Here is a 24,559-nt window from a genome sequence, read left to right on the forward strand (position 1 = left end):
GGTGGTTGCGTCACATCAGGGCCCATATGTTTATGTATGTCCAGATTGCTTAAGCGTTCCCTGGCCTGATCCCCTTCTATAAAGGGTGCATCTTCCTTGTTCCAGGCTTCCCCCGGTCTCTGGAACCTGGGATTCCTGGAGGCCAATCTTGCTGGTAAAGTCTGAGATGAAAAAGAAATTCAGTACCTTAGTCTGTTCCATATCCTCTGTCACCAGGTCCCCTGCCTCATTCAGCAGCAGGCCCACATTTCCCCTATGTTTCTTTTGTCACCTGTGTACTTAGAGAAGTCATCTCATTGGCATCCCTTGCCAGATTCAATTCTAGATGGGCTTTGGCTTTCCTAACCCCATACCTGCATGCTTGGACAGTGCCACTGTGTTCCTCCCAGGTTACCTGTCCCTGCCTCCACCTTCTCTCTGCTTCCTTTTTGCGTTTGAATTTTACCAGATGCTCCTTGTTTATCCATGCAGGCCTCCTGGTATTTTTGCCTGACTTCCTCCTCATTGGGGTGTTTGCTCTTAAGGCTGGAGGAGGTGTGATCCCTGAATATTAACCAGCATTCTTTGGCCCCTCTTCACTCTGGGGCCTGATCCCATGGGACCCTGCTGAGCAGATGTTTGAAGAGGCCAAAGTCGGTTTTCCTGAAGTCCAGGGTTGAGAGCTTGCCTTTTGCCCTGCTCCCTCCTCTCAGCATCATGAACTCTCCTATCTCATGCTCACTGCAGCCAGGGCTACCTTTGACCTTCCTATCCCCAGCAAGCCTTGCCTTGTTGGCAAGAATGAGGTCTAGCAGAGCACCTCTCCTCATTGTCTTCTCTGTCATTGGGGTGAGGAATTTGTCATCAGTGGTTTCCAGGAACCACCTGGATTGCTTATGCCCTCCTGTGTTGTCCTGTAGCAGATACCAGGGTGGCTCAGGTCCTCTCCATGAGGACCAGGGCCTGTGAATGTGATGCTGCTTTTAGCTGTCTGTAGAAGGCCTCATCCACTTGTTCTTCTTGGTCAGGCGGCCTGTAGCAGGTACCCACTACAATGCCACCTTTATCAGTTCTCTTCACTCCTTAACCATGAGCCCTCAGTTGGCTCATCATCCTTACCCAGGCAGAGCTCCGCATTACAGCTGTTCTCTCACATATAGGGCACCTCCACCTCCTTGTCTTCCAAGCCTGTCCTTCCTCAAGAGCCTCTATCCGTCCCCTGCAACAGTCCAGTCGTGGGAGCCATCCCACCATGTCTCCCTGGTCCCAAGATTGTAGCCCTGCAACTGCACACAGATCTTTAACTCACGCTATTTATTCCACAAGTTACGTGCATCAGTGTACCTGCATTTCCTGCACAGCAAAATAGATTATACAGAATTAAGGGCTATAGTATGCATAGACTATGAAAACAAGATGTGCTTCTAGTCCTATAGTGACTGAGACCCCCCCATTCTGTTGATCTGTATGTTCTGTCCCCAGACTGCTCGGATTTGTACATGCTTTGCTATTACAACATAGATTCTAAACACTGCTTATTTGCTTTACAGGTTAAACCACTCAATGAAAAGTTAAGAGAGATAAAAGGAGCTAAAATGATGGTGGATGTTGTACAAACTCCATATGCTCCACTGAAAAGAGTGATTCAGTTTGTGAGTGGGAATGGCTTGGTCTGTGAAACAGTTAAAGAAGCAAAACAAATAGCATTTGATGGGCCAGTAAGGTTGAAAGTAAGAAGCCGAATTTTGTTGCATATGTCTTTCATTGCAGTTATGTATTTGATGCCATTTAAATAATTCTTCTGTAAACATCCCATGAAGTATTGCAGATAAACACATAACGGTACTATGCTGTCTAGTCTATTCCTACACAAATAAACCCCCAGATATTTCACATGGTTTTGTTTTCTTCTGTATGGTAGGACGTCTAAGTGACTTCCTGGGAAAGAGAGACAAATTAGAGGATATTAGTGTCCAAATATGTTTCTTGGTATGGTCCTCGTAAGGAAGAGGAGGAGGAGGAGGAAGGAGGGATAATCCTGTTCTTAAGATGGCCTGCTTTAAAAATACAAACTTTACCTTGCTAGCTTTTCTGTGAAGAAATGCTTTTAAAAATCCTTGAAAATATCTGACAGAATCTCTTAGTTGCAAATGTAGACTGTGTTGATGACTGGAAGCTTCTCTGTCTCTTCCTGCAATTCTTTCTTCTTATCCGTATCTCCTTTGCTGTAGACAGTCTGTAGAGCCCTTTTATGCACTTACTAAACCGTTTAAAATCTTTAAAACACCTTTAAGTTGAACGTGAGTGTGAAATCATGTTTACTTGGAATCAAGTCACAAAAACACCCGTGTTCTGTACTAAAATTTACACTTCCTGTTTACAAATGAGCAGTTTTCTTTCACTCCATTGTCATATTTCTTGGTTTGCTCTAATGATCCAGATGTGACCTTCTAAGTTGCCAGTGTATATGCAAATGTCTCATGTTAATTTCCTAAATACAAGGAAATTATACAATTTGATTTCCTTTTCTGATCAGTTGAAATAATACCAAAATATGACTAGTGCCAAGAAACAGCAGATTTTTTTTCTGTGGCTTCATGTATCTCATGTTAGCAGGTTTGGAACAGGAGAAAAAATCGGGAGCCCAACTAAAATGTAATTGCTGCTTGTTTAACAACCATATCTTGGTGCACTAGTTCATGGGATATTTTGGCTGTGTTGTGTTCAGATTTGTTTTTAATTTTTTTTTTCTTCCAGACGGTGTCTCTTGATGGAACTTTATTTTTGAAATCTGGAGTGATTTCTGGAGGATCAAGTGATTTAAGATTTAAAGCTAAATGTTGGGATGATAAAGAAATTAATAAAATGAAAGAAAGAAGAGATAGATTGATTAATGAGTTAAAGGTAAGTCTCTTAAAAAGCACTTAACTGCAGAAGGCAGACAGGAGTAAAAGTTGTGTCTAAGGTAATTCAGCTGTGGGAAGATGATTTTCTGAAAAAGTGATTTTCAAAACTTCTAGAAGATGCAGACAGGACATAGTAGCTGTTTATCCTCTTCTAGTTAATAATAATGGTAGGTCTCTGTCCTTAGCTGGTAGGTTGGTTCACTTACCACAGATGTGGAGAACCAGGACAGCACTGTTGATGCAAGTTCCTTCGAGGAAAAAGAGCTGTGGCTCAAAGTACTTGAAGACTTCTAGTGAAAAAGATGATATGTTCTGACAACACACAAATATTACCACAGACCAAAACCTGTCAGTGTAAAACGATTTTCATACCTCTAGTTATTTTGGAAGAGGGAGAAAGTAAGAATTTATGAATTTGCAAACATATGCTTTCTTTTGAGAAAGAAATCTGTTACAAAATTACTATTTAATATGACCAATGCTATCAGCATTTACCTCGAACAGGGCCTATGTCAGTGAGGCTAGCTCTATGTAGTGCGTAAATCTGAAAAATGAGTAATTTCCAGATAGGTCACCTTTTTATTTAAAATGCTTTTTCTCCCATTGTAACATTTTTCTAGGACTTAATGAAGATCAAACGTAAGGAGACTGACTTGAAGCAGTTGCATGCTCAGTGCCATGGAACTCAGACAAGACTTAAATATTCACAGAGTGAATTAGAGCTTATTAAAAAGAAACATCTCCCTAATCTCTACACGGTATAGTACTAAGCCTTTATAATTTTCAGGTTTAATAATAATGTTTTTCTTATCTAGCTCTAATCACCAGTGAGGTAAGTACTACTTCCTTATGTAGTTTTGCTGTATGTAAAACTTAAACTGAATTTACAGTTATGACTGGGGAATTAATAAAATATAAAAAACAAGATTACAGAGTAACTTGCCTGAGGCTTTTTCTATTTTAGGTTTAAAATTTGAATTTCTGGTAAGCTTGGTTTTATCATTTAGTAACCTTCAGAAGTCTGTAAGTCAAAATGCACTTTAAATGATACTTAGGTAATTTGCTTTTCTGCTCATTAAAACTAATCATTGCATGCAAACTGGCAATAGTGGTGGGTAAGTGGCATTTGAGAAGAAAATACTTAGTTTTTAATCAGAAAAATACAGTTAACCCGGACCAGAACTGTCTCTTAATTTCTAGAAAGTTGACCATCCTATTAAGTAAAAAATACTGTCTTTTTCCTTTCTATGTAGGAAAAATCAAAACTGGAAAGTGAACTGATAAATATTGAGTCTCAGTATGATATGCTGAATGAAGCAGTAGCAAAAAGAAAAGAAAAAATAGAAGAATTTCAGAAAAGAATTAATGAGGTAATGCCTTCTGTCATAGTTGTGACAGCTTATGCTGTTATACTACAGAAACTTCTTCCTGTTCCTGCTGACTTTTAGAGCTTGGACAACTTCTAACTTTGTAAACTACTTTGTTGACAAAGGTTATAAGCTACTCCAGCAATCTTCACACATTCTCTACCTTTCATACCAAGGTAACTGAACAGAAAGGCACGTGGATAGCTTTGCAAATCAATTTCCTTAAAATCAAAATACTATGACTTTGTCCCAAACATGAACCGAACCAACCAAATCCATGTACTTCTGGATATCAGATGAAGCTTTGCTTAATATCTACATTGTGATTTCATTTGATATAGGAGAAAATTTCTGAGTTTGAAGAAGATGGCTTGTTTTTTCCCCACCTTTTCCTGCTCTGCTAATAAATATGATTTACTCTTTGTAGTATTGAGTAGGGACAGTCCATTGAAGCACAGCTTTAGAGCTCTCAGAGCGAAAATTCACTGTAGATCAAATCCCAGAAAAATACTCTCTAGGTCTTTCATGGCCCGAGGGCAGAATTTGATAAATCTCAGCTTATTCTTTCTCAGGCTCTAATGTCCAGGTTCTTTTGTAAGAAATGGTACTTACAAGATCTTTCCTTTTTGTGGAGGGAGAATTTTGCAGTGTGACTGCATGACCAGACTGTAACATTCTTCCTGGCCGATGTGGATCTGTGACAGCATGTACGTACACTAAACGCTGTGCACCCGCAAGATTTGCTGATTTCTCAGTAATCAGTGCACCCACTCGGTAGACAGTCTCTGCGTGGGTGACTATCCTTCTGAAAACCATTCTCACTGCAGTCATGGCAGGGACCTTAGCAGGACCCATCCAGTGTCTACATGGAAGTGCTCTGTCGATATCTTTTAACCGGGAGAAGAGAGGATCTACCACTTGTGCAATCCACAGGCAGAATTGATCAGGCATACTCATGCCTGTATCCATTTTCTAGAGCTGAGAACAGTTCTCAGCATTGCTAGAGTGCCCTGTTCTGAACTCTATAGGTGTCATGTCCAGGTGATGACCTGTTACACCACTATATACTAGGAAAGTAGATAAAGAGCAGCATAGTGTGAAAATTCCTTTCTCTTCTTGGGAAGTAGCCAATATCTGTTTGCTTTATTTTCTGTGCACTCTGAATGCTCTGGGAGAATGGTTGAGGTGTGCATGACGATTGTCAGCAAATTTCTAATTAAGCTGTTTTGGGTTGTTCTTATTTTTTTAAATTGTTTGTTTGTTTGGGTGTTCTGGGGGAGGAAGAGGTGTTTGGGGTTTGTTGGGTTTTTTTTGAATGTTGTAGGTTTGGGCTTTGTTTTGGTGGTTTGATTTGTTTTGTTCTTAAGACTGTTGTATGCCTACATTCATTTGGAGTCCAATTCATGGAAGATAGAGCTAGCTTATGATATAACTGAGTCTTCTTTGCTCTCCCTCTTTTTTGAGGGGTAGCTGATGCAGAGCCTGGGGGCCTTGTGCTATCCCCACCTGTCCAAATTTAGTATCTGTTATGGTACTAAAAAGCTTTTTTTCATTAGAACCTGCTCCTTTCTGCTTTTTATCAGCAACAGGAAAAGTTCTCTGTGATATGTGATCCAGCAGTTAGGTCTCCTAGCTGTTTCTCCTGTAGACTGTTCTACCACCTTATACCTCATTTTCCTTGTCATTCTCGAGTCTTCAGATGGTCCGCAGAACAGTTCATACAGACAGTTGATAAATTCAAAAGCATGGTTATCGTGAAGAGACTGAGAGAGCATTCAGTGAAGTGAATAGTAGTAAAACCTAATCTGGTACCAAGAGGGGTTTCATACAACGATCTACTAGAGTAGACTCTGGCCTCTCTGAAATAAGCACCTCATCTGTACTTCTCTCTTGAAGCTTCCTTGTTCCTACTCTTGCCAAACAAAGGAATCTGGAACAAACTATGGAAAAATGGTGCTGCAGTTTTATCTGGAAAATTCACAGTACTGCACCTAGATGCTTGTGTAAATGCAGATTCTTGGAGAAAGAGAGATTCCTCACCACTATCTGGAGTTACTTGAGGTGTGTAGTATGTGTGTTTAGTTCCTGGCCTCTGACCCATTCTTATCAGCCTTTCTTGGATTATGCTATGACTGGAATTCTGCATGTAAGAAGATGCCAAAATTGCTGCATCTTCTTTGTCTTACTCGTGCAGATGTGTGTCACAGAATCACAGAATGGTAGGGGTTGGAAGGGACCTCTGGAGATCATCTTGTCCAACCCCCCTGCTTGAGCAGGGGCACCTAGAGGAGGGGGCACAGCACCGTGTCCAGGCGAGTTTTCAGTATTTCCAGGGAAGGAGACTCCACAACCTCTCTGGGCAGCCTGTTCCACTGCTCTGGCACCCTCACAGTAAAGAAGTTTTTCCTCATATTCAGGTAGAACTTCCTGTGTTCCAACTTGTGCCCATGGCCCCATGTCCTGTCATTGGGCACCACTGAAAAGAGCCTAGTCCCATCGTCCTGACACCCTCCCTTTAGATATTTATAAGCATTGCTGTAGTATTTCATATGTAGTTAAACAAGCCTGTGTACCAAAACAATATAAACAATACTGGGTTTTGACGTGTAAAGTTCTCTTAACATTTTTGCAGTCCATTACATTTCCTCTTAAATGCTGTAGGCTGTTGCAATTCCATTGTTCAATCCTGCCATGTACACCATACCTATTTGCCTTCTTAAGTTCTTCATTAAAATTTTAGGACTGTTTTTGGCTGAAGCCTTTATTATTATACACTGTATAATTAGGAAATGAGAGATTCGGTAGCAGTTTTTTTGCTGTGGCTTTGCTATAAATGGAACATAGCAGTTTATTTATGGATCACTTGAAAGGATTGAAATGAAGAACTGAGCTACACCAAGAAGCCTGGTGTATCTGATCAGTGTCTTGTGTACAATTCAGCTTTCTCTCCTTCAGTTGACTGGGAACCACAGGCAGAACCAGGGAAGTTGGTTATACTGTGCTGACTTTAATTGTCTTTGGAATGACCAGGTGCTGTCAGTAGAGCTTAGATAAGAGTTACCTTTTGCAGATCATATGCCTTGTATCTGGCATTTGTACTGAAAGTGTTATTTGAAAGTGTCAAGTACAAATTAATTCTCAGTAGTTCAGCTTGCTGTTTCTTGAAGTACCTTGGAAATCCAGTCTGTGCATGAAGTGATTGTCTAAATGTTTAACTTCTGTGAGTGCCAAAATAGTATAAACATTTTTTTTGCTCCATTTCTCTTTATTCAAAGGCTGAAGATGCTGTTTTCCAGGAGTTCTGTGAAGAAATTGGTATAGAAAATATTCGTGTGTATGAGCAAGAACATGTGAGACAACAAGAGGAGATAGATAAGAGAAGGTGGTATTTGTAATTGAAATGTAGAAAAGGGGTTTGTATTAGATTGGGCACACTGTTAAATGAGTAACTCCATCACAGCAAGTACCACAAAAACCTAGAAGGCTATAAAAGGTTATATTACCACTGCAAAGATTAGTTAGCAGTTGCACTGCTATGGTTTGCATTTATTGTACAGTTATAGTCAGTGGCATTCTGCTACAAACTTGAAAGGTAAAATGTACTGTTTTGGTAGCACTAGTGTAGAAAAATAAAGCAAAGAACAGTTTTCTGAAATCCACATTGAAAAATGGCTCTATCACAAACTGAGGGTAATGTGAAGACTCACTCATGTATCAAAAATCTTAAAGAACAACTGGGGGTAAGAAGCAGTGATTTGGTATAGGAACCATACTACCAAGGAAAACAGGATCTTAATTTTCTCACATACAACCTCAGCTGGTATTCTTCTCAAACAGGCATGTCATAGGACCACAAATTTTTATCTTAAAGAATGAGAATGTTAAAATGGACTGTCTGCTTATACTACAAGTGTTTTCAGGCAGATGATAGTTTGTGCATTTCCTGACATTATTTATAGGAAATACACCTTTTCTACATGACTAGTGTAATTGCTAGCACTGAACTCCATTTTCTCAGCTGTCTCTTCAGCTGCTAAGAGACTTTCTGACTGGTTTTCAGAAACTGGTCCAAATACATGTTTTCGGCTAGGGCTGCAGTGAGGTAGGAGTGCAGTGCATTCAGTTGCAGTTAAAGCTCCTGCTGGATGAGATGATTTTATCATTTATGTTTGCAAGAAATTAAGTCTGGTGAAGTGTAAGAAGTTAGAACAATAAAAAGAGGAGCTTTTTGCACTGCCTTATGCTACATTGCACATACAGCCTTGGCCTTGCTTGTGCCCTAACTTGCCATCATTGGTCCTGTAAGCCTGTGCTATGGTGCCTTTTTGCCCAGGTCTCGAGAGCCTGTAGCTGGTGGTGTGCCAACCCTTTTGCCTGGACAGATGCAGCGCTAGTAGTAAATCATTTGGGAAGCTCAAAGCTCAAGAGGCAGACAGGAACAGCTGAGAGGAGACCTTTCTGTAAACAGCCACTTAGATTTACTTCAGTCCTTTCTCACAGCAGCACATGAAGAAGTTTTTGCCATTGCTCCCCTGTAAACAAATAGAGATCTCAACTGAGAGATGATAAGCAAGGGTGAATATGGCTTAAAAAGCACAGGTCTCATGCTGCTTAATTGCCACCTTCCAGCTGAGACAGGCTGCTTAAAATACTCAGATAAACATACATGCCACCTGACTAGGAGGCTTAGGGAGACTGAGCAGGGAGCATAGGCATTGGATAAATACTTAGCATCAGTGTATCTTTTGCCCAGCTATCATCTGCATCATTTACAGGTATATCATTCATACTGAGATACTTGAACATCTAGCGTCACTTTCCATATTGAGTGTGGGTGTACTGTATCTTTATATTTTTGTAACTTCCAGTATATCCACAGGATGTGGTGTAGGTGGAATCAATGATCCAAATGTATGCAAATTTTTGTGTTCATGTAGAAGATATTAAAATGTTATCTAAGTAGTCAAAGTGAAAATGTATATTGTAATAACTTGAAATCACAGTTACTAGCCTGCTTTGTAAGTGTTGGTTTGAAATACTGTACTTTGACTAGACTGGAGTTTGAAAATCAGAAGACAAGGCTAAACATTCAGCTGGAATATAATCGTGATCACCTACAAAAATTAACAAATGCAGTCAGCAAGTTGACGGAGACCATTCATAAAGATGAAGCTGAGATTATTGGGCTACAGAAGGTAATTCTAAAATATATATATATATGGGACTGAGAGGAAAGAACACATTGAATTGCAATTTTGAATAAATGTAGTTGATGCTGTTGAGAAATTCTTCTAGGGCTTAATTCAGTGTTGACTTCCTAAATGTTAAAAAAATTGAGTTGCATATGATCATTTTAACCTCAGAATAACCTGTCATATTAGGGTACTTAATAATTAAAAATAAGCATACCAGAATTAAATTTGGGATTACTGTATGTACAGTGTTATGTTTAGTTTATATGAAAAGGCAGCATAGGACTACAGATAAAACTAGTAGCATGTGGCTGAGATTCTTTAGATGATTTTATGAGTAATAGTAAACAACTCTGGTGCTTTGCATTTTTAAGGTGCTTCACAGCCACTAATAGACGTAGAATAATTCTATGAAAGCTAATTTAAATTTTTAGTTGAAGTAATATGTATGGAATCCTCCTTCATAGGCTTCTTTATTCATAAGTAATTTTTTGGTGTGTTAATGTTGCTTGTTAAATAAACTATGCTTGCGGTGCACTAGAAAGTGAAGGAGAAAAAATGTGTACTAGTACTTCGAATAAAAACCAAAAATGAAATGTAAAACTGCCCCAAAGTGGGCAAAAAACCCACACATGCATCATTTGAACTCTGTACTTTAGCATTAGAAGGCACGTATATCTGATACAGAGGAAAAACAATAGACCCTTACTCAGTCATGCACAAAAACATGTCTGACTTCATGCCTGTATGCATAATTCTTCTGAAATATGACTTTGAGCCAGTTCAGGTATTTTTGTCCTGGAGTAAATTCAGAAGGTACTTTGTTCAGATATTGCAACAGCAATAAGTCTTGATTAGGTTGCCATAATACTAGTCTCTTAAGGACCGTGTCGTGTCTTCATGCACGTAGCGTTAGGTTTACTGTATTCTAGCACCTAATTTCTAGCAATTTAGCAGTGGTATGGGTTATATGGGGGAAGGCTCTTCTAGAGCACCTCCACATATTCTTTGTTCTCTGTAGATTACTTCAGGATTTATCTTTTAATCATTAATACTTTTTAAAGGATTTTAGGTTACCTTAGGTGTTGCTAAATGCATTACAGATGCACAGCAGATGGGATCCGCCTTGCAGGGCTAAGGGACTAACTGAGGAAAAGGGAGTAGCCTACAGATTGTAGGTGCCCTAGGATCGCCGCCTTGTTTGTAGCTTTATAGTTTAGGCCAGTATAGTCACAAATCCAGAGCTGGCCGTGCCTGTGTATACAAAACATCTGGACCTTCCTATCCAGGCCATTTTCCCAGTGCCTTTCAGATTTTGTGCTGCAACATATTTGAATGTATTGTAACAGGTTTAAACTTTTAACTTTCTTTCTGTATAATAAAGATGCCACATAGAGAATTTTTGTGAAAGGTTAAAAATTTAAATATTTCTATGCAGGATGAGGAAAAGCTTCTAAAAAAAGTGAATGAAATTGTGGAGGAGCAGCAACATCTTAAGGATAGATTAAGTGCTCATAAATCTGAGGTTATAAAAACCCAAAATGAAGTTGAAGAGTTCAGAAAGACGTTGTTAACTCTTAATAGGTAATTACTGATTGTACTCCTGGGAAAATATTAATGTACTAATATTTAGAAGAGTTTTAGTGATCAGATGTTCGAATTTCTCGTTTTGCTTTCTTCTGAAAGATTCATTAGAGACATGGTAATTTGCATTTACAGTATGCATAAGTTAAAAAGTGTTTCTAATTTGGTGTGGGGTTCCCAAAAGCAATGTGAACAAGATTATTTCATGGGAGCCATCCCGTAAGCCATACAGAATAACATTATCTTATTATCTACCTAGTGTTAGGTCTTGTTGTGATTTCTGATAAATATGTAGTGACTTTTGGTAAGTATGTATTAGCTTACACCTTGAGGGGGAAGGGGCATATTAAATTTGCTGGTAGCTTCATATTTTTGAGTTGTACAGTTGGTTAAATTGAGAAATTTTTTTCATTATTTCAGTGTTCTCATTTTCTCCAGGCTTTTCAAGTGTTGGATACCTTAAACTAACACTCATTTTAGGTCACTATTTTGTCCTTACTCTTCTTTTAAATCAACTACTTTGGGGACAGTTTATATTTTAGTTTACTTATAATTGCTTATTATCGATGTGCTTAATGGCTCTTAATCATGAGTCTTCTTTATGTTTAAAAAAAACCCGACATGTTGGCACAATATGGCCAGGTAAACTTGTGGAATTGTATATATATCTTTATATAAAGATAGTATGTCTGATAATTAATTTTATAGTGTGTAATCTTAACAATATGACTGTTATGTCTCTACCTTATCTAGCAACTTGATGCTATCAAAGGAATTTGTTGGAAAGAAGGTGTATTTCAAGTAGAGTAATGATAAAAGATACTTGATTAAATTTTAAAAGGATCAAATCTCCGTACATGTTCAGCAGAGCTGAACAGAACAAAGCTTAGTTGTAGTTAGGAAAGGCAGATATTTGAACATGCTATACTGGGAGCTTGGCAGTATACTGAAACTATGTCCATGCTACGAGCATTTTCTTTGTGATAGAATTAATAGTTGATACAGAGTAGCAGAGTGTTGGCCTGCATGACAGAATAGCGTGTGGTTCCCAGCTCCCTCTTGAGTAATTTGGGAGAATGAAGGGGATGGAAGAAGTTAAGTACCATTTTCCTTTATGTTCGATAGGGATTGTAGAGGAAAAAGCCCTCTTTGTGCTTGGTAACTGTTTTTCATGCTGTATGGCCATGGATGTTATTGGCAGTGATGCCTCTGCTCCTTAATTGTTTTGTGCCTTTTGCGTATGTAGGGAAACTACAAAATTACAAAAGGAAGCTACAGCTATAGAAACCACTCTGGAAGAGAAAAGATTGAGACGACATAATATGCTTCTTGAATGCAAGGTGCAGGACTTGAAAATAAAGCTCCTCTCTGGATCACTGGATGACATCAGTGAAGTAGAGGTACTTAAAATGTTTACAGAAGACAGGACTCATGGAGGAGCAATTATTCAGTCTTGAATTTAAAGCTATTTATTTTTTCATCACAGGACTGTTTGTCTTACATAGTAATGTTATCACATGAGAACAATGTATTTCTCAGGCCTCATCCATTCAAGAGAAGGATTTCTGTTTGTAGACAGAAATATTGTTGGCAGCTATTTTTGCTTGTGCTTGAAATGTATTCCTGTGAAATGCGTAAAATCACTGCGGTACAAGAAAATTGGTATGAAGGAGTATTCTAGATATGCATATGTAAGAGGACACACAGGGATCAATTCAGAAATGTAAATAAATATGGCATGTACCTGGATTGAGATAATATTGGGTTAATTATCCATAATGTCAATGCTGTATGAAATCATCCTTTTGCCTTCAGTAAACCTAGATATTCACAGAAATCAGGGATAGGCTAAAACAGAAATACTCCTGCTATCAGAGGATTGACCCTCATTATTTGTCTCAGTCTTCCCCCTTTTTCCAGCATATCTTTTGTGAGGAGAAGTTAAACTTTCTCCACTCTTAGAAAAGAAAACAGCTATGGGTTTTGAAGGACTTGTTACAAGTCTGTGAACTTGTTGAACCTATTCCTTAGAAGAGTATTCTTGCTAGAGGATAGGTATGAATGGGTACGTCAGAAGACAAAATGAAGGCAGTGAGGTAAGCAGCCTTTGAAGGGAAAGGACACGAACTACTAATCATCAGAGCATGTAGGCAGCTCAGCACTTGCGGTTTGTGAAAAAGGAAGGGATGAAACCAAGGAAGTGGGCAGTAGGAATAACAACTTAGATTGCTAATTAATATCACTGAGAAGACCAGTAAGATTTGGTTCTGAGAAAGAATCTAGGTGGCAAAGGGACTGATATCAGCAAGCAGGATGTGTTTCATTCAAGAGAGAGTAGCTGTTTGAAATCCAGACTTACAGTGTCCAGAAGATACTCTGCTTATGCCATACATAATTGAAGCTACTCATTTCTTCTGAGGTCAACTGCATAGAAGAAATTCCTCGACTTACACGTTTCAGAGCCCTTACTTGAAAAGGGATTGAATTATCAGGGGGACATAAATCTTTCCAATCAGGAGATTTACAGTATGCACATTGTTCTAAATATATTACAATTAAGTTACCGCTGCTTTCATCTTAGCTTCAAACTGAAATTAGCAGATGTTTTCATCTTCATTTAAAAGGTGTGTTTTTTAATTAGACTCCTAAGAGCTAACTGTTAATTCCATTTTGGCTAGGGGATGAGCTCTGGAATAAGTTTACATCATACCAGGTACTACTGTCTCCTCATTTTATATCCTTTTAATGTATTGTTTTAACAATTTAAAAGTTAACTGCCGTATTTCTGAATTGGAATGTCCTTCATATCTATAGCTAGGAACTGAAACAGAAGGCACTCAGACTACAGCAAGTATCTATGAAAGGGAAGAGGCAATTCAGATAGACTACAGCAGCCTAGCAGAAGACCTGAAGGTAATCTTCTTTTGTTTGAAATTATTAGAGATGGAGTTTTTTATTTTTATTTAAAATATTTTATTTGTTGAAATTAATTATTCTTCATGCTAGTCTTTAAATAAAACTTACTAAAAACATTGTTAAGCTTAAGTGCATTTGTGTGCGCGCATGCATGTGTGTTTTGAGTTTGCAATTGTATATAGCATTAACGTATGTGATTTCTGGATAGGTCAATTTCCCATAGAACTAAATTTAATTTAAAGCTTACCTAAACCATAAAAACAGAATGGATAAATAGCAAATATAACTCTGTTTTCTCCTTCAAGTTCCAACACTATAGGTTATTACTCAAAATGAGAAACAATGATTGGCTGCCAGGGGGGTTGATTGTGCCACCTTGTCTTGTTTTCAGAGTCTGAGACTTGCCGTATTTCTCTCTGTAATGGTCCATTAGGTCATGTTTTCTTAGCAGTTTCTTGTATTTTTTTTTTTTCCTTTTTAATCATAAGGAAAATAATTAAATGTCAGAGGCTAGGTGCAGAGTAAGGGATGAATCTGTCATCACTGGAACTTGTCTCGAAGAATTTACTGAGAACCTGTCTTCAAAGGTTTTCTTTAGAAATCAAGTAGTGAAGCCAGCTAAATCTCCTCATGTGTTGTATTTTAACCTAGACTTCTAGGCTAAAGTGAATTTGTTATCTGTTTTTAAAGGTCTTGTGAAACACTGCTTAGGATCTAGTAAATTTATTCTGAGAACTAAGACTCTGAGTGGAGTTTTTGTTGTGTTGTGTTTCCAGCTAAAGGTATTAGATGAGTGGGGTACTTCTTCCAGAAACCATGAGTGCTTGCCGTATATGTTGAAAAGTCTTGGCATAAAAGCAAGTTTTATTGCTCAAGTATTTTTATTTTTTTTCATTAGGACCTGGAGTCTAATAAAGATATAGAAGATCAGCTGAACCAGATGCAGCAGGAAATAAAATCTAAAGAGACTACTTTAATGAAGACAGCTGCTCCAAACCTGAGAGCAGTAGAGAAATTACAGATAGCTCGGGAGAAGTTCCAAGAATCAATGGATGGTAACACTGAGTCTTTCATATTAATCTCTTTTGTGACTGTAAGAGTTTTCACCCTAATTGAAATTCTTCTTTCCGGGGTCTATCCTACTGGCTTTGCTTCTTTCAGATATTAAGGTATTTTTTGTGCTCAAGTATTTATCCTCAGTTGGTTTTTTATGTAAACAATTTCTTAGCGTACACTTTACTTTGTGGTAGTTTACTGAAGTCCAGTTTAAATGACTGGAAAGATACTTTGTTGGCCAAATGACATCAGAGTATTTTTATTTGTTTTCTAGAAATTACTGACTTTAATAATGAAATTCTTCAAATTTTTCTTAAATAATTGAGGGAACATGTATATGTTGTCCAGAACTCAGACATGAGTGTTACTACAAATTTTTTTTATATCCTCAAAGAGCATTGCAGACATGAACATATTAAGAAAAGCAAGGAGTTCCGAAGCTGGAACGGGTAAATGCTGGTGCTGCTTAAGCCTGCCCATCTTACAGAAGGAATTAGAGGAAGAATTTTGTTCATTGCTCCAGATTAATGTAGTGTAGAGCCGATTGAATACATCCCAACTTTTCAGGTTTTGGGGCCTCCATTTGAAATCTGGAAGGAATTTGAATATTGGTATGCTCCTTGTATGTGCATTAGAACCTTTTTCTGCAACAGATATTTTCTTTGATGCTTGTTATGGTATACAATATATATTTGTTCTGTGTATTTGCTTAGAGGCTTATTATGGAGTAATTTCAGTAATTTTTTTCATAGCTTTTGAGACCAGCAGAAAGGAGGCCAGAACATGCAAGCAAGAATTTGAACAGGTGAAAAAAAAGAGATACGACCTTTTTAGCCGGTGTTTTGAGCATGCCTCCATAGCTATTGATCAGATCTACAAGAAACTTTGCAGAAACAGTAGTGCTCAGGTGTGTCATGTTTTGATGTGCTTGGCTTAAAAGGCCTACTTGATGCTTTATCATCTTTGTTATAAAAGTAACACTTTCAGTTTCCACAGACAGCTTCAGTCCTGAAGAAGAAAATTACACAAACAACAAGGATTTCTGAATTTTAGGGTCAGAGGAGGAATAGGTAATATGCCAAAGCATGCTTGGCATTAGGCAGAGAAATGTGATCTAAAGTGTTAACAAAATTGAGAACTACTCAGTTTGGGTTAGTTTTACTCTTGTATTTAGCAGACTTGCAAATTACCATGACACAAATGTGAACTATATTTGAGGACTTCATTTAAAAATAACATTGGTTTACGGATCCAGTGGTACTAATAAGAAGTAATTAAAAACACTTAATCATTATTATAGATAAAACTAAAAATCATAAATCACTATTTCAGTTCGTGTTTTCTGTGAGGTTTTGAAGTTCCTTATACCCCACTTAAATATTTTAAAAAGATAGACTTAGTGTGTTCACAGCTTTAAAGAAACCTGTAGAAAAATTGTGTCACAATTGTATTAATCTTTGCTAGTGTTGGAAGTATTAATGCTGAAAGTAAAGAGAAAACTCCCAAATGCTTTGGTTACATCAAATTCTGTAGATGGTTGAATGTTTAAAGGGCTTACGCTTGAGCTCTTCTCTGTCTCAAACTTCAGATTTTGTGTTTTCCCTCGGAGTCAAACATTCAGTGGACACCTTAAATATCTTTAAATATATCCTTTCTGCTTCTAGGTTGGATAGGATAATAACCCATTTCTTTCTTCATGATTACCGGGCACATACCTTCTCCCCTAGACTAAATATCAGGCAGGTCTTGACTTCGCATCACTCTGAAACAACCAGTCTTTTCCATATCCATTGCCAAAAATAATTAGCTAGGTGCTTCCTTTCTGAGGTCTGTGATGCTGTGTCTTGATTTGAGCCATAGTGGTAACCTGGTCAAGAGTTTATCCTGTGATTAGCCGGGAAGCTAAAACTGCCTACTAGATGCTAACATAGCTGGAGGAGGCTGGTATAATTTCCATTGGAAGAGAGGTGATTGCTCTGTGTGTGGCAATTGCTCGGGTTAGCTAAGGAAGGGGTCAGCTCTGAGTTTTGCCATCAGAGGAAGTGGTCTAGGTTGCAGTTTGAACAGATGCTTTTTAAGCAACCTTAACAATTTTTTAATATGAAAAATTCTTAACATTAGTATTTCTTAATACTGATATTAAGACTACTTAATATTAATAACATTTCTTAATAATGATTTACTATCCAGTCCAGAAAAAGAGAAGCTTTGATAGATAAGAGATTCTCAACTCAGAACATTCATGCACTGAATATATTGCTCAGTGATACTTATTTCATGAGCACATTGTGTGTTAGAAGTACTTTAAAAGAAACTACTGCCTAAGAAATCGCACATACACAGATTCACTGCTGGGTTTGCCACCTGTTCTCTTCCATTCTTCTTCAGTGGAGAGAGAACTGTCGTTCCTTTCATATCTTGATGAGCAAGGAATATATGTACCCTAGTAAGCTACAAGATGATTTTTGCTAACAGTGTCCATACATCTGAAAACTACCTCTTGCAGAGATATATGCAATGGCATAGAACTGGGCATTGCATTGCAAGATATTTGGCATGTTTGCAGCCTGAAGAACATTCTAACAACGACAGACATTCTCTCAGCGGAGAAAAAGAGGAAAATACGCATACTTCCAACAAAAAAAAGATACTGCAAGCACTCTATCCTACTTCCAGGACTGTTTACCACAGAAATTAGTTTAAACCAAAGTGCATGTAGGGTTTTGGTTTGGTTTTGGTTTTCTTCTACCGTATCTATGATCCGAGAGGAGCAATTTTGAAATGAGTGTCAACTATGGAAATTTTTCTGTATCCACTTGTGCTGAGGGGAAGAGACTGTATTATTTTATTGTCTCTGCTATTTAATGGGAAAAACAAATCATGTAGCAATTAGTTTATCCATCATACTTTTTAATAGCTTGGTATAATAGCCATTCCTTTAAAGTAATACTTCTAATTTTTGGACCTGGGAACCAAGATACAAAGAAGAGAGAAAGCCTACCTATATTAAAAACTTGCTCTAGTTCTAATCTAGATTTTGTAAAACTAACCTTTCACAAAAAGGTGTAATTCTGGATATATATTTACTTCCAAATGAAAACCAAAATTGCTTTTGAAGTCTAAGATTTTAATAATTTTAAAAAATTAAAGCAATTACATCAAAGGTGATAAAATCAAGTTTATTAAGTAGTTGAAAGTTTTAAAATAATAAATACGTGGAACCTTTTCCGAAGTGGTTTAATTAGCCTCCTCGTTCATGGTTTGTTAACAAAGGCATATTCATTGGGAAGTTTTATAGTGCTGCTCTTCAGTATAGATGAACGCGTGTTTCCTACGACTGAGGCTAACTTACTAGTTTCAACAGTAGCTCAGTTGGTATTTAAACCTAAAAAATACGCATTTTTATTTTATAAATGTCACTATTAATAATGAAATGTATGCATTTCCAGGCATTCCTTAGTCCTGAAAATCCAGAGGAGCCTTATCTGGAAGGCATTGGCTTTAACTGCGTGGCTCCAGGAAAACGCTTTATGCCAATGGACAGTTTGTCAGGAGGTGAAAAAGCTGTGGCAGCTCTGGCGCTTGTGTTTGCTATACACAGGTAAAAGAAATATTATGGTATTATCCAAGTATGTGGCTGAGTAAGTGACAGGAAGACTGTGTAACAAACATGTTAAAAAAATCTGCGGATAGAGTATTCAGCCGTTACTAATGTCCTTATTTTTACTTCTTATTACTTTATTTTTTTATTGTCGTTACTTCTTATCAAAATTTTATGATAGAGTAAGCTAATCTCGAAAGTAGTTAGAATGTTTATTAACATTTTTGCGTCTAAATGCAAAATACTGTGTTCTCTTCTACAGTTTTTGGCCAGCCCCTTTTTTTATTTTAGATGAGATAGACGCTGCCCTGGATAACACAAACATTGATAAAGTAAGTTGGTCCCTTTCACCCTTTTACCCTTTTGTTGACAATATAATGATATCTTTTGTAGAAGGATAGCTACTTTTCATTACAGGTTGTTGGGATAAAGAGATTGATTCCACTGGCTTAACCTGTTTTAAAATATATTGGGTTTAGGACTGAAATAATGGTTGTATGAGATGTTAGGCTAGGGCTAGGTTTAAATTCTTGAATCTAAGTGTGTTTTAATTAGTCCCCAAACTGTGAAGTTTAGAAAAATAGGTAAGGAGTGTGAAAGTATGCCGCATGACCATGTGTGGTACAGTCTGACATGAAGGTCACTTGTGAACTGGTGGTTAGGTTTGGTTCGTTGGAATTTTTAAGGCCTTTGTGTTCTGTTACCTCAGAAAGGAGTGTATCTGCACATTGAAAATTAAGTCATTCTATTACTGGAGTATTTATTTTTACATAATTGGCCTACTAAATATTTTTACATTAACACCAATTAAGGGCTCTTACCCTCATTGTTTTAGTCACATGAATTTTTGCTTGATTAAAATAGCTTCCTGTCCTCCTCTCAATTTCTCTGTCCGTTTTTGCTAATAACTATTCACTGTAACAAAAACTTATGATAGAATGCAGACAGTAGAGATTGCCAACTGTAGATGTCAACCTCTGGGAGGAGGAGTCTCAGTACAAGGAGATTGTACGTAGGAGAGGAGTCAAAAAGATCTCCACACGTACCTCGGTTTTCTTCTATGGAAACATTCCTTTCCACACAAAGTAAGATCAAGCTGTATTTCTACCTGCATTAATAGTGATGTCAGTTTTGGTAGAGCCTAATGAACAAAAGCAGTTTTATAAACACCAAACTTTTTTACTTTCCTCATGGAGTTAATTTTGATGTGCCAAGTACACCAGAGTTTGCTTGGAGGGTACCTCCAAGTAGACTGCTGGGGAGGCTCCACTACTTGTGCCTGTCAGGTAGAATTCCTTCTCAGAGATTACTGACTCCACATAGCACCATGAGAAGCATTTTCCTGAATGCAAATTCCTTAGGCATTCCTTGGGAAACAAGTCCATGAGGGATACCCATTGTCCACTACCTCCGAGCGGATGATATAGCCTAAGTTTGTTTTAACTCAGTCCAGTGTGTTTCAGCAACACCAGATTAGAAGTAATGGGACTGAAATGAAAATAACTAAGCAAGCTTTAGAGTTTGGCTCTTGATGACATGATTAGAAACAAGATTATACATCAAGTGATCACAAAACACCTGTGTGACCTAAGCTTTTTAACACAATACTTTTCTAGTTACTAGTCTTTCACTCGGGGCCACTATGAGTTGACATCACAGTTGAAGGTCATGTATTCTGGTTAAATACCAGTGTTGTGTTTTCTGGATGGTGTTCTTAATTCTGGAGTCAAACATATCATGGCTGCTGACTTAGAGTTACTCAGGCTGCCTCCAAGTTTTTCTTTACTGTCTTTTTTTGTCTGTTGTTACACTGTTTAATCCTAAATTTCACATTTTTGCCTTTCATCAAAGCTGCAGTGTATTAGGTAATTAGGACTTCTTATCTCTGCAGACTTCTGAGGTGGTCTTTTGGATACAAATATAGAATTCTCCATGGTTCTGTCTGGAGCTGGGCAGGAGTCCCAGATCATGCCTAACAAAATTGCAGGTCATTGCCTGGATGACCTTAGTATATCCATATATGTTCCTGTTGCAGTTACAGATGGACCAGTCGTCAATTCCCTGAAGTTCAAGGTTTCTAGTATGTTATCAACTTTCCACAGAGACTGCAAATGATGCATTAACATGGCTGATGCGAAACACAGTAATGAGGCACTTCGCTGCAGTGTGCCTTTCTGAGTAGGCTCATTCTGACACATCTGGCAGAAGAGATGCCCACTCTATACCTAAGAATATGCTAAGCACCATTCTTCAGAACGCTATAAACAAAGAAAGCTGATTTTTCTTTCAAGCAACTGGGTTTCTCAATTCAAACATACTTCAAATCTGGTTTACTTTTCTTCGGATAAAGATCACATTCATAGCCCACAAAAAATGGTCACATTAACAGTTGTTAGCCAAATGGGTCCTAGGCTTAACCTTCAATTGGCAGTGTTTTTACTGTTTGGCAGTACCATATTTCATTTCACGCATCAGCAACAATAATGTATGTTTTTAAGATGCATATCCAAGAAAATTTCAGCATTAATGCAGAAAGTTTAAGTATTGTAAGTTCTGGTCTAATGTATATTTATAAAAATAACGTCCATAAATACCACTTTTTGGCTAAAGAGCTATTAAACTTTGATTATATTACACATTAGGGTTAACCCTGAAAGTGCCTTAGTAGTCTGCATTAAGCCTTTAGTTGAGTCGTTGGGGCCCATGTAATTTGACAGGGAAGTTAGGCTGAGCTTCCTGCTTTGAGGTTGAGGTTGAATTGGGCTCCTACCCGTTCTGTAACTTTCATGGCTAGAGACGCCTGTCTCCCATAAGGCTGGGGCATACTGGCTGCACAGCCCCTGCCCAGAATGCCCTGCAGTCCTTTTCCTGCCCGCCGCTCCCATAAGGAGATGCAACGCAGAGAGGTTGGGGCAGGGTTACTGAAAGGGCTGCTCTTGTCACATAAGCAACATGAAGCAGGCAACCTGTGATACAGGCTGTGACATATAATATGCTTGGAGAGCAGCTGCCCATGTGCAAAAGATGTCTGAGATTGCAGAATAAGCAAAAGCAAAACTGCAGTGATCTGCACGTATCATTCACTTAATGTTTCCCTGCTCCCAGGGTCTTTCATATCTCTTTCTTATCTGTAAGATGCAGTTGTTATTGGAAAGCACAAAAACCTCCAGAGCAGAGGAATTAAATATTGCAGTGAGCAAAAATGATACATGGAAAATGTACTCACTGGTACCCAGGTTTTATGCTTAGAAATAAGTCTTTTTCTTTCCATTCTTTCAGTTTAAGGAGTTACTAAACCAGATCTCCAATAATTTACTTGTAATAGTACTGTAAAATGAATGTGAATTATGTAACCCACTAAAGGCAGTTCTTCCATTAAGAAAATTACTTCCATATCACATAGATATAACTGTGCAGAAAAAGTCTAATTAAAAATCTACTGGTTTTCCTTTATTCAGCATTTAATTTGTATTGTGGGATACTGCCTTATTCAGTCACCGATTTATAACTTAATATTTGTACCTTTGTTTTGCAGATCACTGAAAAAAATGTTGCTGTCTGCAGCAAACTAATACATATTTAAGATCTTAGTATGCAGCCAGTAACAACCTTTCCACACCTTTCTTCCTTATTCAGGAATTTCCACCTTCCTTTGTAGTTATATTAAGTAAAATATTTTTCAATGGCACTGGCCTTTTTCTGTAACTGTACTCATTGGAGTGAATGATTATTTTCTTATACACTTTCAAAAAGCAGCAGATCTGAGGGGTTGTCCTAAGAACATGCAGAGTATCTGTCTTAAGACTGTTTTATTTCTCATTTTATCCTGCTTATTTTGTAACTGAATTACTGAATTCTGCAGCTAACGTAGTTCGGTTCTTTTTTCTTCATTCCTGAATTATAGCGTGGTTCAAGTCTGCCAGAACTAACTTACTGAAATATTTGGCTTCTTTCCAAAGGTATCAAGTTTCATTAGAGAACAGGCACACGAACAGTTTCAAATGATAGTTATTTCTCTAAAGGAAGAGTTTTATTCCAAAGCAGATGCATTGATTGGAGTATGTCCAGAGGTAACAATTAATTATTACCAAGTTTTAAAATAATACATGCTGTTTTTTGTTGAAGTCCTGATTTACACCTTAAGTGTTACTGCAGTGAATCATGTACATAATTGTGTTCCTGGATTTGAACTACTTTGTGTTCAGAAATAAGTGCCCGCACTGCTTTGATGAAAAGATAATTTTGGTAACTCAAACTCGTTATTGTATCTCATAGTCATGTATGAAATGCTTATTTCAAATAACAGAAGTGGTTTAAATTGTGTGATCCTTCCTCTTGTCAGCATGATGACTTTATGTTCAGTCGAGTACTGACTTTGGATCTCACCGAGTATCCAGACGTTGGTGACCAGGAAAGAACAGAGAAGCACAAATGGACTTCTGGTGCAGAATAAAGCATGGATGATTTCAGGGCCAGGTGACAACAGCAAGAACTGTGTTTACAGATGACTCTTAAAAATCTGAGTTTGAATGTGGCTCTTAGAGGTTGATAGAGAAATGCCTACCTTTCAAACGAAGCAGTTTCCTAAAACATTGAAGGAAGTAACTGTTATTCATTGACATAGTTTTGTTAACAAGTAAGAGATAGCCAGAGGTTGTTACTGAAGTCTGTACATTCTGGTATGCAAAGTTTCTCTTCAAATGTTTTGGGGGTTTTTTGCCTTAAGACGAAGGATTACAGGTTCACATAAGCACACTATTCCAAAGAAAAAGCCCCTTGCTTTTCTTATGAAAAGTAATGTGTTTAACAGTATCTCCAGTGCACCGTTTAGATGCATGTTACCACTGGTCAAGGCCTTCACAATGTCTCTCTCTTGTGTTGCAGCTGCATCTATTTGCCTTCAGATAAGATGATTTCCTGCTTTTTAAAACAAGATACTGGAATCTACCCATTATCTTATGTGGCTTTTGTGACTCCCAGTAAGAATTCAGTCTTCTGCTGCAACCTTATGAGAATATTAGTTAACTTTACAAAAGCTGATGATATATCTCTATCAGTGTGATGCAACCTGGAGAAACCTCACCTTTGAGGTACTCTACCCCACTCAAAAGTGGAAGGAATAAAACAGGTGCAAGACACATTCCATACAGGTAGCAGCCTTAGGAAAAAAAAAAGTATATTGGTTTTGTGGTTGAGATTGTTATTACGTAGCTGTCCCAGTGAAGTTTATTTTGATGGCTGTGTTTCACCTAAGAAGCAAAGTTAATGAAGTTGGTTACGGAACACTGTTTGAGAGCCCTTGAATCACTTCATGTGGCTTATGTGTCACACCTTGGTTTATGCTGAAGAGCTTTATTTGATTTAAGATTGTTCATAATAATTATATACTTATGGTCATAACTTCTTAATGTTCATACACCAGCTTCCTTTCATCCACCACACTGCTTATACACGTCTGCCTTGTAATGTGTTGCTAATACTGTGCTTGTTGCACACAACCAATGACATCTGGACACGTGGGGCTTCTGCCTAAGGAAGGAATGACATGTGAGCAGTAGATAATGTGTTTGTATGGGAACATTTCAACAACATAAATGTGTCCACTTACACTGTAGACAGATGTTTATCAAATACTTCTGTTGCTGCCATACTTCATTAAATAAAATTATTTACTCTGAGTGTAAGTCATGAGTTAGCATCAGTCCCTTAACTCAGAATCCATTGACAGATGTGGAAATAGTTAGAGCAGTGTGAAGGATGAACAGAAAAGCAGCCTCTACCAGTTTTCAAAGATTGTTGATCCACATCAGTCTGTGTATTGCAAACACAGAAGTTTTGGTTTTGTGTATGTTTTTTAACCATTTGCTAGGAACAGTTAGTTCAAATGGAAAAATACAGTACAGAATGGAACAGTCTGAAGACTGGTGAAAGCTACATAGTTTAGCTGCTCTACAAGAA

At 37.8% G+C, this 24,559-nt stretch overlaps 1 protein-coding gene across 1 annotated transcript in view; it reads left to right on the forward strand.

Annotated features, from left to right (window-relative positions):
• SMC1B (structural maintenance of chromosomes 1B) overlaps positions 1 to 24,559 on the forward strand; it is a 38,972-nt gene extending 14,413 nt beyond the window's left edge. Inside the window, exons 11-25 of the mRNA XM_075112569.1 lie at positions 1,530 to 1,709; positions 2,737 to 2,883; positions 3,506 to 3,643; positions 4,139 to 4,255; positions 7,528 to 7,634; positions 9,306 to 9,447; positions 10,883 to 11,028; positions 12,275 to 12,428; positions 13,843 to 13,941; positions 14,843 to 14,999; positions 15,753 to 15,907; positions 18,450 to 18,601; positions 18,864 to 18,933; positions 22,561 to 22,671; positions 22,944 to 24,559. Coding sequence (XP_074968670.1) covers positions 1,530 to 1,709; positions 2,737 to 2,883; positions 3,506 to 3,643; positions 4,139 to 4,255; positions 7,528 to 7,634; positions 9,306 to 9,447; positions 10,883 to 11,028; positions 12,275 to 12,428; positions 13,843 to 13,941; positions 14,843 to 14,999; positions 15,753 to 15,907; positions 18,450 to 18,601; positions 18,864 to 18,933; positions 22,561 to 22,671; positions 22,944 to 23,054 — 1,986 coding nt within the window. The 3' untranslated portion in view covers positions 23,055 to 24,559. The remainder of the gene's footprint in view (positions 1 to 1,529; positions 1,710 to 2,736; positions 2,884 to 3,505; positions 3,644 to 4,138; positions 4,256 to 7,527; positions 7,635 to 9,305; positions 9,448 to 10,882; positions 11,029 to 12,274; positions 12,429 to 13,842; positions 13,942 to 14,842; positions 15,000 to 15,752; positions 15,908 to 18,449; positions 18,602 to 18,863; positions 18,934 to 22,560; positions 22,672 to 22,943) is intronic.

The sequence above is a fragment of the Phalacrocorax aristotelis genome, chromosome 1, assembly GCF_949628215.1.
Source record: "Phalacrocorax aristotelis chromosome 1, bGulAri2.1, whole genome shotgun sequence".
NCBI classification, from domain to species: Eukaryota; Metazoa; Chordata; class Aves; order Suliformes; family Phalacrocoracidae; genus Phalacrocorax; species Phalacrocorax aristotelis.